Genomic DNA, 14,781 nt, shown 5'->3' on the forward strand with positions numbered 1-14,781 from the left:
TTTGACATAAAACAAAAAATTAGAAGGGGGATGAAGGGGAGGTGGGTTGGGACCTCTGATTTATAAAGGTAAGTATTTATTTAACAAATACAAATTTTAATACTAAAAATTTAGAATTTATCACAATAAATACGTTACCTTTATAAATTTAGATAAGCAGAATTCAAAGTAGAGCTGAATCCCCCTGAGATTGGCAACTAGGAGGAAAAACCACTTTTTGAGCTGAAACTAGAGGTCCAAGCGAGAACAAACTGTCACTATGAAGGGGCATAGATCTAAGGTAATGGTTATAAAAGGTACTATCAGACCTCCAATAACCAGCTGACATGATTTCCGACATAGAGGAGGAATTGAAAATAGCCCAGGAGCAAGACAATGCTCTAATTTCATGTGCCTGAACTTGAACACGAGACAAGGCTTCTGGAGATGAAGATTGGTAAGCCATCTTAACAGTATGACAAAGCCAAGTAGAAATAGTCTTAGCCGAAATATCCTTTAGACCTTTCTTAATAGGAATGAAAAGTCTAGTAGAACCAGAAGGTCTGAGCGTTGACGAAACAGAAATATATTTCTGAAGTGTACGCACTGGACATAAATCCTGATTACCTAATGATTTAGGTAGAGCAGGAATAACAATAGGTCCAGAACCTTTGTCTGATAACTGATTCTTGGCTAAGAAAGATGGATCTGTCAACAGAGTAACTGAAGAATTATCTGCAGAAAATCTGAGACAAGAATCTGCAATGGAGAAAGCATGAATCTCACTCCTTCTACGACCAGAAGCTAAAGCTAATAAAAAACAGTACTTCAAGGTCAAAAACTTAAAGGAAGCTAAAAATAAAGGTTCGAAAGGAGGAAATTGTAAAGTCCTAAGAACCAAAGCTAAATTCCAGGATGGAACCAACCTACGTTGTCTAGGTCGTTCCAAACAAAAATTCTTGACCATGAGGGACAAGAACTCATTCTTCCCAAAATCAGGACCTCCTGACAAAGCTATAGTTCTGGATAAAGCTGAACGATAGCCCTTAATAGTAGAGGGAGAGAAACCTTTGTCTTCAAACAGATAAACTAAAAACTCAGCTAACTGTTGGACAGTAACTGCGAGAGGATAAATTTCCTTTGAACGACACCAAGAACAGAAGATGTTCCACTTAGAGTCATAAATTGCTCCTGTAGATTTTCTGACTGAACTAGAGATACGTTTGGCTGCTCTGTCAGAAAAGCCATCCTGTCTGAGAGATTCCCTGACAGTAACCATGCGTGTAGATGGAGGTTGGAAAGATTCTGATGAACTTTCCTGCCTTTGAATTGAGACAAAAGATCTTTCCTGAGAGGAAGCAGAATTGGTCTCGCACAACACAGTTGAAGAAGATCTGGAAACCAAGATTGTTTTGGCCATGCTGGAGCAATAAGAATGGTCTTGCAAATTTCTACCCTGATTTTGTGTAAAATCTTGGGAAGGAGGCGAAAAGGAGGAAACATGTAAGAAAACATCCCCTTCCAATCGAAAGACATTGCATCCACTGCTAAAGCTTTGTTGTCTGGAATCGGAGACACAAACGTTGGCAGTTTGCAATTCAGATGCGTAGCAAAGAGGTCTATATGAGGACGATCCCACTTGAGACAGATCTCCTGAAAGACTGCTGGATGTAACTCCCATTCTGTATTCACTGGATGCAGTGACCTTGAGAGAGCATCCGCTACTAGATTCAGATTGCCAGGAACATGCCTGACTGACAAGCGATTTCCCAGGGAACGGCAAAACAACAGAATTTCTTTGCACAGAAGGTAAAGAGACTGAGAATGTGTGCCGCCCTGATTCTGCAGATAAGCCACTACTGTTGTATTGTCTGTGGCTATCATCAGAGATTGACCCTGAACAAATTGGGAAAATTGTTTCAATGCCAGAAGAACAGCCCGCATCTCCAGTAAATTGATGTGTTCTGTCAACTGGAGACCGGACCATATACCTGATGCCTCTCTGCCCTCCAGGGTAGCTCCCCAGCCTGTCAGAGAAGCATCTGTAAACAGGGTCATAGAAGGAACTGGGGGGTCTAGCGAGCAACCTATCATAACATTCTCTCTCACTGACCACCACAGAAGATGAGGATACAATCTGGGAAGAATGGGAATAACAGCTTCCCACTGTTGTGAGGCTGGTACCCAAAATTCCAGAAGATACCACTGAATGGGGCGAATATGAAGACGACCTAAAGGTACTATGTCCATCAGAGAAATCAGAAAACCTATCAGTTGTAGAAACTGGCGAGCTGAAGCCTGTTTGGCTGAAAGTAGTTGATCCAACAGATACTGAAGCTTGAGAAATTTCTCCTCTGGAGGAAGAACTATCCCAAGATCTGTTCGAAATTGTTCCCCTAGGAAAATGAAACTCTGACTGGGAACTATCTCTGATTTTTCCCAAGAAATAAGGAAACCCAGCTTCAACAGAAGATGAATAACTCGATGAGTATGTTGATGAAGAAGGTTGAAAGAAAAATTCTTGATCAGAGAATCGTCTAGATATGTATGGATGAAAATGGACTGGGAGTGTAGATACGCAACCACTGTTTGAAAAATTTTTGTGAACACTAGTGGAGCAGTAGATAGGCCAAAAGGCATTGCCCTGAAAGCATATACCTTGCCCTCCCAGACCAGACGAAGAAACTTCCGATAAGCCGGAGCTATAGGGACATGAAAATAAGCATCCGTCAGATCTAAAGAAGCCGTCCACATCCCTGTATGGAGAGAGGTTCTGATCGACCTGTTGGTCTCCATTTTGAAATGTGGAATCACCAGATACTGATTCAGAAAAGAGAGGTCCAACACAGGTTTCATTTGTCCATTCTTTTTGGGTACAAGAAAGAGACGAGAGTAGAACCCCCAACCTAGAGGTGGACTTACTTCTTCCAATACATTCTTTTGGAGAAGTAGAGACACTTCCTCTTGTAACAACAGATTTTTCCACGGGTCTCTGGTCATAGAAAATTCCAGAGGAACCGCAGAGAGAGGAGGCTGTTCTCGAAATTGAAGCTCTAAACCCCTCCGTAGCACAGAAAGAACCCATTTGTCCGAAATGAGACGGGACCAATGAGGAAGAAAAAGAGAGAGGCGTCCTCCCACAGGAAGATGAGGAAAGGGAACACCTACTTCCTCGGAAAGAGTGGATTGTGCTACAGGAGGGGGGGAGGCATCAAAACTGAGATTTCTTACCCTTGGCTACTTTGGGTTTTTTATTATTAGATCCCGAAGCCGATGGGAAAGAACGATGCTCATTACTTCTCTTAAGATTATTTGAACCTTGCAGAGAAGAGCCAGATTTAGTAGCACCTTGAGACTTACTTCTAGAAGAGTCTGATTTAGAAGAACAAGAAACACGCCTAGAACTACCATTGTTGAGTTGTACATCTACTTTAACAGTAGGAGGTTCTTTGTGTAATTCCTCTTGTAATTTGCGTAAAGAGATGCCAAATAACTGCTCTTTATGAAGAGGAGAAAAAAGTAGGTTGTCTTTAAGAAACTCAGAGACGTTAGATTTTTGAAGAATCTCTTGTCTCCTAGCTAAAGAAAAATTGGCAATAGTGCCAAGATTCAAGAGCTGAGAAGTGCAAAGACATCTATCTACTTGGAGAAGAAAAGAACGAACATCATCAAATTCTTCGCCCTTATCTTTAAGAGAGGCACCTGCAGCAGCAAGAAAATGCTCCGCATATTGTAAAGCTGCGGCAACACCCCGAAGATTGTTCTCCGACCTAGAATAAGAAGTCTGAGATAACTTGACCCCCTCAGAAGACTTAGCACCAAGAAGATTGGAAAAAGTCTTATCAAAAACAGGTTGAGATTTTCCCAAGGAAACATCATGAATATCAAAATACTTCATTCTAACCTTACCAGGGAAAGAAGATGTACTAAAAGCCAGATTTTGTCTAACTAAATTAGAGGCCTTATTGGAGGACATCTGATCGTCGACAAGATGATAATTAATGGAAGCCAATGCAGATTTAAAATGACTAGACTCGGGAAAAGAAGCATACGACTTAGAAGAATCTCTCACAAGACCAGAGCAGGACTGAAAATCAGAAGGTTTGTGAGAACTCCTGGGAGGAGAAACTAAAGAATCGTGACCTGACAATTCTCTACGAATTGCGTACACTTTGTCTTTCAGAGTGAGATTCTCTACCGGAAGTTGCTCCTGAGAAAGCCCAACTTCATCGACTGAAGGAACCGGAGATAGGCAATTATCGCTCAGAAAAGATGCCTCTTGACTACTTGGAGCCAAAGATAATGAGTCAACCTCCTCGTCCGCTTTATTATCAAAAGCGGGCCGAGGGGTGACAAGAGCAGCCCCAGGAACAGTGGGGGACGTAGCTGATTTGCTTTTTTCAATCAAATCTAGTCTACGTTCCACTGTCACAAATTTTGAAGAAATAGAAGCCTCCAGTTTCTGAATAGATGAAACCAAACATTTAATTTCGTCCTTATTGGAGGACTCCATTAAGTTTGGTTTACTAACAAAACCTTGCCCTGTCCACACAGGTTGAGTCGAGTAGGGATAAGGTGGCACAGAATACATGGGATGAGGAAATCTAGCTGGCCACCTAGACCGATAAAACGTCTCCCTACGATTACCCGAAGGAAAACTCTCAGGGCGAGAACTAGCCACCGGACTACCAGGAGGTCGCGTAATAGTAGATGTAGCTCTAATTTGACCTACCGAAGTAACCGGGGTAGAAGGAATTCCTGGAGAATCCATGACATTCCCATAAGAAAGAAAAGGGTCAGATTCCATGGGACCAAAACTTCTAGAGTCAACAGAGTCCCAATACTCTCCCTCTACAGCAATAAAAGGTAATTTAACATTTTCACCTTCATTCGCCATAATGCTTAATAATGTAATAAAGTAATATCAACAAATACCATGCAATACTTAGCCAAAAATAGCAAGTAGAAAAAATTCTTTTCCTCCTCGAGAAAAACGTGACTGCACTCCACAACGGCGGAAAAGAAAAGATGATACCGGATGTTGGTTTCTGAGCATGTCAGAGGTGGCGGGTCACGAAGGGTGCTTTTTTATTACATGGTTTTTTCCGATACAAGACTGCAAGCAGGTGAATATCTAAATTTATAAAGGTAACGTATTTATTGTGATAAATTATCGTTAAAAATGTTCAAAGTGAAGGAAAAAATAATTTGTAACTCTTATGTAAATTTCCTTGATTTCAATACAATTATGTTTTCGCCGTATTTATATTACCACGAACGGTTGCAGGGCGTAACTATATTGAAACGTTAGTGATGATTTTACATGTGATTTCATATTAGGAAAGCTATTTTAGTCGTAATAATTTGTTATAAACATTACTTTTGGCAGTTTCTTTAACATTAGCGTCTAGTTCAATGCTTTTAAACATACTCTGTCAGCATTGCTGAACACTATCGTCCATATCTCGATAAGTAAAAAGGCTAAGTAAAACCATCATAGAAATAATGATACAACAGAACTAAAACCATCATAGAAATAATGATACAACAGAACTAAGTAAAACCATCATAGAAATAATGATACAACAGAACTAAGTAAAACCATCATAGAAATAATGATACAACAGAACTAAGTAAAACCATCATAGAAATAATGATATACAACAGAACTTCCACTAGTCTCTATTTTCTATATAACAGATTCTAACTTTGATAGTAGTACATAGATTATGTAAACGGAGATGTTAACTCAATACAACAAACCGCTAATCATATAACATTACAACAGTCTGTTGCGAGGGGTATATGCATGTAGTAACAACACTAGTAGCAATGTCACTCACATAAATAGGCCACATGAAGTGTAAAGTCTTACCATAAGGATATGGCACGCCAAATTCACAAAAATGAGCTAAACATAGTTTCACAGTTGATAAACTAGGTTTATCGACTGTAAACTAAGTTTACGGACCGTAAACTATAGTTAACGACGTTAATCTATATTTCACTTCTGTAAACCATAGTTAACAGATAATCTGTTTCACAAGCGTTAACAATGAAAACAATCATTAGCGATTGCAAAACATACAGTAGTTTATCTGATAAATACGGTTTCACGATTGTAAACTACGGTTTACAAGTCTAAACTATTATTAACGAATGTAAATGATAGTTTACGGTTTGTAAGATATAGTTTATAGTCATTTAATGCGCCGAATTCACAAAAAAGTGATTAACACAGTTTTGTTTAATATAGTTTATGAATAAAAATGACAGTTAACTATAGTTTACGATAAAAACCTATAATCAACGAATGTTAAACATAGTTTATCTGATAAATATAGTATCACAATTTGTGAAACTAGGATTAACAATTGTGAACTATAGTTAACGAATGTAAATTATAGTTTACAGATGTGAATCTGTATTTATCAGCAAAATCTATTGTTCACGTTTATTTAAAGACAAATAAACTTGGATTAGCATTTGTAAACTATAGTTTACAACCGTTAAATATAGTTTTACGGATGAAAACTATAGTTAACGAATCGTTAACTATAGTTTACGGTCCGTAAACTATAGTTTACAGTCGATAAACCTAGTTTATCAACTGTGAAACTATGTTTAGCTCATTTTTGTAAATTTGGCGTGCCATAAAAGGATTCTATGTACAAATCATGAAACCGCCACCGTGGTCTAGAAGTTAGAGCGTTCGCCCCGCATGCGGAAGGCCGGGGTACGAATCGGGGCCGCGACAGACTTAAGTCGTTAAAACAGGTAGTGACAGTCTCATAGGCATCAGGTGAAAGTGTCACGGGTCCTCGGAGATGACCTTAAAAACGGATGAGCCGTGTCGCAATAGGTGTGGCACCCTAAAGAACCTCACTGCTCAATGGCCGTAAGCGCCGAGCAAAGGCCTTAAGAAGTCCTTCACCGGTCTGGGTGACGTCTTCATATGAGTGAAAAATTCTCGAGAGAGACGTTAAACAAGCCACAATAAATCAATCAACAAAATATGAAAGCCCTAGTACCTTAAAAGAGTTCAGGAATTAAATAAAATTTCTTACCATAGTAAATGTATCTATATGTTAAATATGAAAGCCCTACTTTAAATAGTTATGAAAAAAGAATAAGTAATAATAAAAAAAGAAATCAATATAAACTATTGTTTATATAATTACAAAATGAAATTGATGTACCATTGTGAATTTGGTTTGAGTGAATAAATGAAATAAAACGAAGAGTCCACCAGAACAATGTTCAAGAGTTCTCGGAAATTCAAAACATTATGACAGAGCTTTGATATTTCACATGAGTATTCCGTGTGACAAGACCTTTCCGTTGGTAGTAAGCCTTTTGACCTTGATATTTGACCTACTATTTAAAAAAATTGACATTGGTCATAATTTCTAAATGGTAAATTTAATATTAGAGCTTTCATTATGTTCATATTGCACATGAACATTTCTTGTGACAAGATCTTTCTACTGGTACCAAGATCTTTGTCCTTGTGACCTTGGCCATCTTCGGAATTGGCCATTATCGGGGGCATTTGTGTTTCACAAACACATCTTGTTTTTTTCAAATTTGGTATGAAGCATCTTTGGAACAGGGGACACATAAATGGTAAAATCTGACTTTTTCGATAGAAAATAGTTATGGTGATATTGCCCATGTAAGATTTTCTTATAAGCAGGTCGAACTTCAAGATCAAAGTCACAAAGATAGAAGCATTGGAACCAAAAGAAATTTCTTGTCAAAAAGAATATACATATGAAATATACCATTTACCATTCAAAAGTTATGAACAAGATTCAAGTTACAGACACAACGAAAACATTACATCCCACCTTTTAGATATTGTTTAGTGTGGCCCTGGTGATCTTGAAAAGAATTTGTCAATTCCTTGTATATTCCCATATAAAACTTTTATTATGGTATCACCCTTCCCTCTATGAAAAAACTTGAATTCGCACTTACCAGAAGATCCTTTCATATTAATATAACTAACCATAGCCCTGCTGTTATTGAGAAGATTTCCTATATATTCCCATGTAAAGCTTTGATCCCCTATTGTGACCCAATCCTACCCACAGAGACCACAATTTTAACATATTTGAATCTGCATTACCCAGGGATGCATGGCCCTGCTCTTCTTGAGATTTTTTTTTAATATATTAATTCCCACATAAAACTGATGCACTTTTGTGGTCCAACCCTACCCCCTGGGGCAATGATTTGAAAAAACTTTAATCTACATTATATCAGGAAGCTTTCATGTAAATTTTAACTTTTTTGGCCCCCGTGGTTCTTGACTTTTTAAATGGATCCACCCTATTTTGCCTTTCCTTGATTATCCCCCCTTCTGAGGGATCATGACCCTTCATTTGAACCAACTTGAATCCCCTTTACCCAATGATGATTTGCACCAAGTTTGATTAAAAATGGCCCAGTGGTTCTTAAGAAGATTTTTAAAAGATGCCACAAAATGTTACTAAATCTTGGTGATCTCCACTTCAAAAAGGGTGTGGCACTTCATTTGAATGAACTTGAATCCTCTTTACATAAGCATGCTTTGTGGCAGGTGTGGCTGAAATTAGCCCTGTGGTTCTTAATTTCCTTTCAGTCCAGCTGGACATGTCATTACTGGTGATGTTGATAAAGTTGAAAATGAGGACCTCAAATCACTTATTCTAAAAGGTCCTAAATACAGAGAACCTCGGTCTTTCAATTGGCAACAACTTCATCTCTATTATGAATTCTGTCAAAGATTATGCCAGACAAAGGGCTAAACATGAAAAAGAAGAACTTGATACATTGTCAGAATGAAGTAAAAGTATTAGAGGAATATTAAAATCCCACATTAGACACATCAAAACAAAAGTACGTACATGTACCACCTATTCTTCTGTGTTTAGTAAACCAGAAGTGACAATAGAATTAGATACTATAGGTTATATGAGGAATACGTTTTGGTTCCAGCTGACAAAGCTTGTAACAACATTGTCTTTTTAGGGCTCATTATTACGATTGTATTTTAAACAGACTTTGCATTAACTGCTTTAAGCAATGCAAAATAGAGAGTTGGGCAAATACAGATCCTTGGATATACCAGTGGGATCAGGTGCCTAGGAGTAAACATTCCCTGTCGACCAGCCACAACTGACATGAGCCCTATATTTTGATCAGGTAAATGGAGTAATTTGTAGTCAAAATCAGTGTGCCAAGAACGGTCTAACAATTGGTATGAAATAAGTCAGATAGTATTTGACCCAATGAGACATGTAGGTTGTATTGGAAAACTAGATCGCTATAACAACCATAGAATTATCATACATGTTAAACGTTGCAGAAAGCAATACATCATAGCTCATACTAATCTCAATTAACTTTTATTCTCATGAAAATGAAGCAGATAACAGATACAAACATGTAGTTTTTCAACATAAGAGGGCATAGGAACTGGATTGGTCAACAAGCTTCTGTGACACATACAAAATCTATTAATTTTATCTTGAAGAAGCATGTTGCTTTGTCATTGGATAAAACAAATCACATGATTACCAGCTATTTTTCTATAGACAGTCACAAGCAAAACTATAGTAGATGTGCCAAAATTTACCACTGTGTTGTACAAAACCATGAACTGTCTGTTGTGGTAGAGTCCTCAACAGAGAAAAAAAACAGTATTTTTACTGACAGCCTACAGAATAAATTAGATTGACTGAACCCGGAGAAGGCCAGGCATGGCTTCCACTCATTGTCTATGGGCATGATGAACCTGATTAAAACTCATAATACATGTACAATGTTTAACTGCAAAATTCTTCTTAAAATACAGTGTTACACGATGAAATGCAATAATACACATGATTGTATTGAATGCACATAAAATCAGGTGACACATGACAAATTTCTTATCACAACTATTTCATCACAGTATAATATGAAGATTAAAAATGGTTAAAATGTCATAAAATTTTGTAAAAGAAACAACTAAAAATACATATACATACATATTTCATAAATTAACTATATTTGAATAAAATTCTCTAGATCCGTACAAAATGGTTGTAAATAACAAATAGTGACCAATCTCATAAAACCCATAATGAATACAGAATTAAGAGTAGGGCAAACACGGAGCCCTGGACATACCAGAGGTGGCATCAAATGCCTAGGAGGAGTAAGCATCCCATGTTGACTGGTCACATCTACATGCATTTTGATGCTACTTTAGTGTTCCTTTCTACATCTAAGAAAATTCAAGTGTGGACTTTTCCCAGTCTATTAATCATCACTATTACAGCTTCATCTAGCTCTGGGTCATGCATGATCATGCCTACATGTAAATTGACATGTAAATGCTGTGAATATTCGTACATGTACGTCCCCATTTAAAATGGGAAAACATTTAAAGGAAGTCTTACAAAATGTTGATATTAGGGCTCTCACAATGACCCTGTATGAGGATACTAGAGTTCTCACAATGACCCTGTATGAGGATACTAGAGCTGTCATGATGACCCTGTATGAGGACACTAGAGCTCTCACGATGACCCTGTATGAGGATACTAGAGCTCTCATGATGACCCTGTATGAGGATACTAGAGCTCTCACGATGACCCTGTATGAGGATACTAGAGCTCTCACGATGACCCTGTATGAGGATACTAGAGCTCTCATGATGACCCTGTATGAGGATACTAGAGCTCTCACGATGACCCTGTATGAGGATACTAGAGCTCTCACGATGACCCTGTATGAGGATACTAGAGCTCTCACGATGACCCTGTATGAGGATACTAGAGCTCTCACGATGACCCTGTATGAGGATACTAGAGCTCTCAAGATGACCCTGTATGAGGATACTAGAGTTCTCATGATGACCCTGTATGAGGATACTAGAGCTCTCATGATGACCCTGTATGAGGATACTAGAGCTCTCATGATGACCCTGTATGAGGATACTAGAGCTCTCATGATGACCCTGTATGAGGATACTAGAGCTCTCACGATGACCCTGTATGAGGATACTAGAGCTCTCACGATGACCCTGTATGAGGATATTAGAGCTCTCACAATGACCCTGTATGAGGATACTAGAGTTCTCACGATGACCCTGTATGAGGATACTAGAGCTCTCACGATGACCCTGTATGAGGATACTAGAGTTCTCACAATGACCCTGTATGAGGATACTAGAGCTCTCATGATGACCCTGTATGAGGATACTAGAGCTCTCACGATGACCCTGTATGAGGATACTAGAGCTCTCATGATGACCCTGTATGAGGATACTAGAGCTCTCACGATGACCCTGTATGAGGATACTAGAGCTATCACAATGACCCTGTATGAGGATACTAGAGTTCTCATGATGACCCTGTATGAGGATACTAGAGCTCTCACGATGACCCTGTATGAGGATACTAGAGCTCTCATGATGACCCTGTATGAGGATACTAGAGCTCTCACGATGACCCTGTATGAGGATACTAGAGCTCTCATGATGACCCTGTATGAGCATGTGAACTTGGAGACTCTTCATTCATTACTTTCGTGATATCATCTGGAAATGAACCGCTACAGATAAACACACAGACAACCAAATGAGCAGACTTAAGCTAATAGTCTTCATGCTTTCACATAATAAGAAACAAACAGGAGTTCACAAATGTGGCTAATTTTCAGGACTATACTTGTCTGCCATTGGATTCATTAATTTCTTCTTGTTGATTGAGTCATAAACAAATTCTTCTGAAACTATTGGAACCTACAAAACAAAGCAAAAAATAAAAAAGATTTAGTACAATAAACCATGGAACAAAACTTAAACTAGGGCTGTCCTAATTATATCTCCTGTGACACCCATAAAACTGGGTGTAATTGAAAAAAAAAGGTGCGACACTGTTCAGTTCTCATCCCAAGGCAAGTCTGTCTTCAGTAAGGTGACTTCAGGCCTGAAGGGAAATTACATTACCCTCCAAACCATCCATATTTAATTCAATTGACCTTTGACCTCATAATCAAACAATGATTCTTGTCTGATGAGTTGACCATTGGCTCTAGTTGAAATTTAAGCAGTTTCAGCATTGCCAGGTAATTAAATAATTATAGCTTTACAACTTCTTAATCAGGTGGACAGGTGCATTGGACATAAAATAATACATTTTGTAGCTTATATTCAAATGTCATAGCCATTTTCTTAATATGTGACAAGTTCATTTGACTGCTTGACCACAAACTTAAGTCTAAAATTCACTACAACACCATCAAAAATCTGTGTCTGAAGGTAGCTTTACCATAAGAAAAATAGAAAATCCGTTAAAGCCTTTTTTCTTTTGTCAGTGTCCTGTAGACCTGACCTATGATCCCCAACATTGTTAAAGATGATCCTTATCCCATGTACTCACCAGTGGTACAAATCAGATGACTTCAGGTACAGTACAACGTCTGGACAGACAGACAGGATGATTCTAATATTTCTCCACTTCAGTTGGGTGGGTGGGTATGTATTTATTTTTCATATGGAAACTAAGCACCTTTGTTTCTTTGTGATCAGAAGTGATGATATTTAAGTATGGTACATGTAGTTATTCTGTACTACTTTTATTAAGAGTACAAATTTTACATTATAGCTACAATGCCCCACCTGAAAAAGAAGGTTGTAGATCCCTAAATGGCACAAATTAACCTATATTAAATTTTTCAAACCAAATGGATGAGATCCCACCCCCTCCTCCACTACCATATCCACCGCAGCTTTCATTATGAGTTTGCTATTACACGGCCAAACTCAGATGCTGTGATAATCAATAACTTTACAATTAACAAAAGCTTACATTTTTGTCCATGGCCTTCTGAACTTTGTTGACACCATTTGCCACTGAGTCCAAGGATGCCACACAGAGGTTAAAGTTACCCAAAGTTCCTACAAATCAAATATCAAACACACAGTGACTTGTCAATCAATGTGAAGACAGGGACTGAAAACGGAGGATTCGGCAACCTACAAACTTACACCAAAACTCATCAGCCTGAATACCCTGTGTAGCGTTTCCATGGAGCACATACGTATATCATTAAACTCTTAAAAATTAAATTGACCTTTCTGAATGACCTTGACATTTAAAATCAACACAGTAATGACCTTGACCTTTCAGTTCACAAAGTGTGATGTCTCTATCTGGAATAGATCAAAGACTGCAAGGGGCCCATGGGCCACAATACTCACCCGAGCAATTGCACCTTGTCATGTAAAACATCAAATCTAAACTATGGACCAACCCTGGCCTTGTGGGCCATGGTGTCCACTTGATTCTACATTACACATGCTTACAAACTCCTCCCTAGCAGTTCTCAAGTCGATAAAAAGATGTTTAAACAATTTTCAGTACACTAAGTACTGTGGCCATATCCTGGCCCTAAGGGGCAATAGTGTGACCAACCATGAATCCACGTGCCCTTGCACTAAGTAACGGTGTCTGCATTATCTGTTTGACATACTATACCCTTATAAATCTTGAGAGGATATTAAAAGAATGTGCTTTAATATTCCAATGGAAGGAAAATTTGAATCCCTCTTGTAGCCCTAGCTTTACACTTGGTGATCAGGATCGTTCTAAAATGTACACTACATGACGATGCTTGCATACCAATTAGACATATCATCCCCTTGTTCTTGAGCAGAAGAGTTTTAAAAGAATTTTCTAATATACAAGTAATTTCTACACATAAATCAAAATTCTGTCTGTGACCTCACTCTGACCCCCTGGGGTCTTGGTGTGATCTTGCATGTACATTACATTAAGGATTGATTGATTGATTGTATCTTGTTTAACGTCTCGTTCGGGAATTTTTCATTCATATGGAGACGTCACCAAGACCAGTGAAGGGCTTCAAATTTAGGTTATATTGCTCGGTGCTCACGGCCACCAAACAGTGAGGGTTCTTTAGCGTGCCACACCTACTGTGACACGGGACATCTGTTTTTAAGGTCATCTCCGAGGACCTGTGACATTCACATCTGATGCCAAGCATTTGGCGATGGAAATGTCACTACCTGTTTTAACGACTTAGGTCTGCCACGGCTGGGATTTGAACCCCGACCTTCCATGTGCAGGGCAAACGCTCTACCTCTAGACCACCGAAGCATTTTATAAAGGATGTTTGTGTTTTAATTTGCACCCTTGAGGTTCTTGAGTAAAAGATTTTTAATTAAAAGAATTTCCCTGTATATACACTGCTAATACAGTTTATGACACAAATTTTATACACCCCACCGTGGAAACACCATGGTGGAAAATCTGCGGAGATCCACCATGTCCTCCGTGTTCCACAGTATGTGTTATTTGCCAATAAACACAGCTTCCAGGAGCTTTGCTGTGGCCATGGGTGCTGTGTGAAAATGTGCCGGAGGCTAAATAATCATGATAAAGGTGGAATTTAAAAAAGAAAAAATGTCAATCCCCCCTACCCCGATATGTATATTGTTTTTCAGAATTTTGAGAAAATTCAAACAATACCAAACACTATATATATGTACTATGTTTATGAGAAAACCTGGTTTTGAAAATTGTCCTTTTAATTTTCTAATCACCTTTTCTTCATTAAAATATTCTAAAATTCACTGTTTATTAAAAACGTGTACTGCAGGCAATTCCTGTTTTGAATGTGAATTAGTATATTCAGTAAAAGAAAAGCATACTAGTACATGCAATAGGGATATTCAATAATGATGTACTCTATCTCTCTCTCTTTTTCTCTCTGACTATCTCTCTCTGACTAAGTGTGTTTAAG

The 14,781-nt window shown here is 38.3% G+C and overlaps 2 protein-coding genes across 2 annotated transcripts in view; both read right to left on the reverse strand.

Annotated features, from left to right (window-relative positions):
- Window positions 1-1,080: 1,080 nt before the first annotated feature.
- Window positions 1,081-3,064, reverse strand: LOC130050700 (uncharacterized). Its single transcript, XM_056150935.1, has 3 exons — window positions 2,902-3,064; window positions 2,638-2,799; window positions 1,081-2,375 (listed from the first exon to the last, which is right to left on the reverse strand). The coding sequence occupies exons 1-3, from the start codon at window positions 3,062-3,064 to the stop codon at window positions 1,081-1,083; spliced, it is 1,620 nt and encodes a 539-aa protein (XP_056006910.1).
- Window positions 3,065-9,354: 6,290 nt separating this feature from the next.
- Window positions 9,355-14,781, reverse strand: part of LOC125665876 (uncharacterized) — a 34,184-nt gene continuing 28,757 nt past the window's right edge. Inside the window, exons 9-10 of the mRNA XM_048898833.2 lie at window positions 12,825-12,913; window positions 9,355-11,755 (exon numbers count right to left, since the gene is read on the reverse strand). Of these exons, the coding sequence (XP_048754790.2) occupies window positions 11,663-11,755; window positions 12,825-12,913 (182 nt within the window). The 3' untranslated portion in view covers window positions 9,355-11,662. The remainder of the gene's footprint in view (window positions 11,756-12,824; window positions 12,914-14,781) is intronic.

The sequence above is a fragment of the Ostrea edulis genome, chromosome 10 (assembly GCF_947568905.1).
Source record: "Ostrea edulis chromosome 10, xbOstEdul1.1, whole genome shotgun sequence".
Lineage (NCBI taxonomy): Eukaryota > Metazoa > Mollusca > Bivalvia > Ostreida > Ostreidae > Ostrea > Ostrea edulis.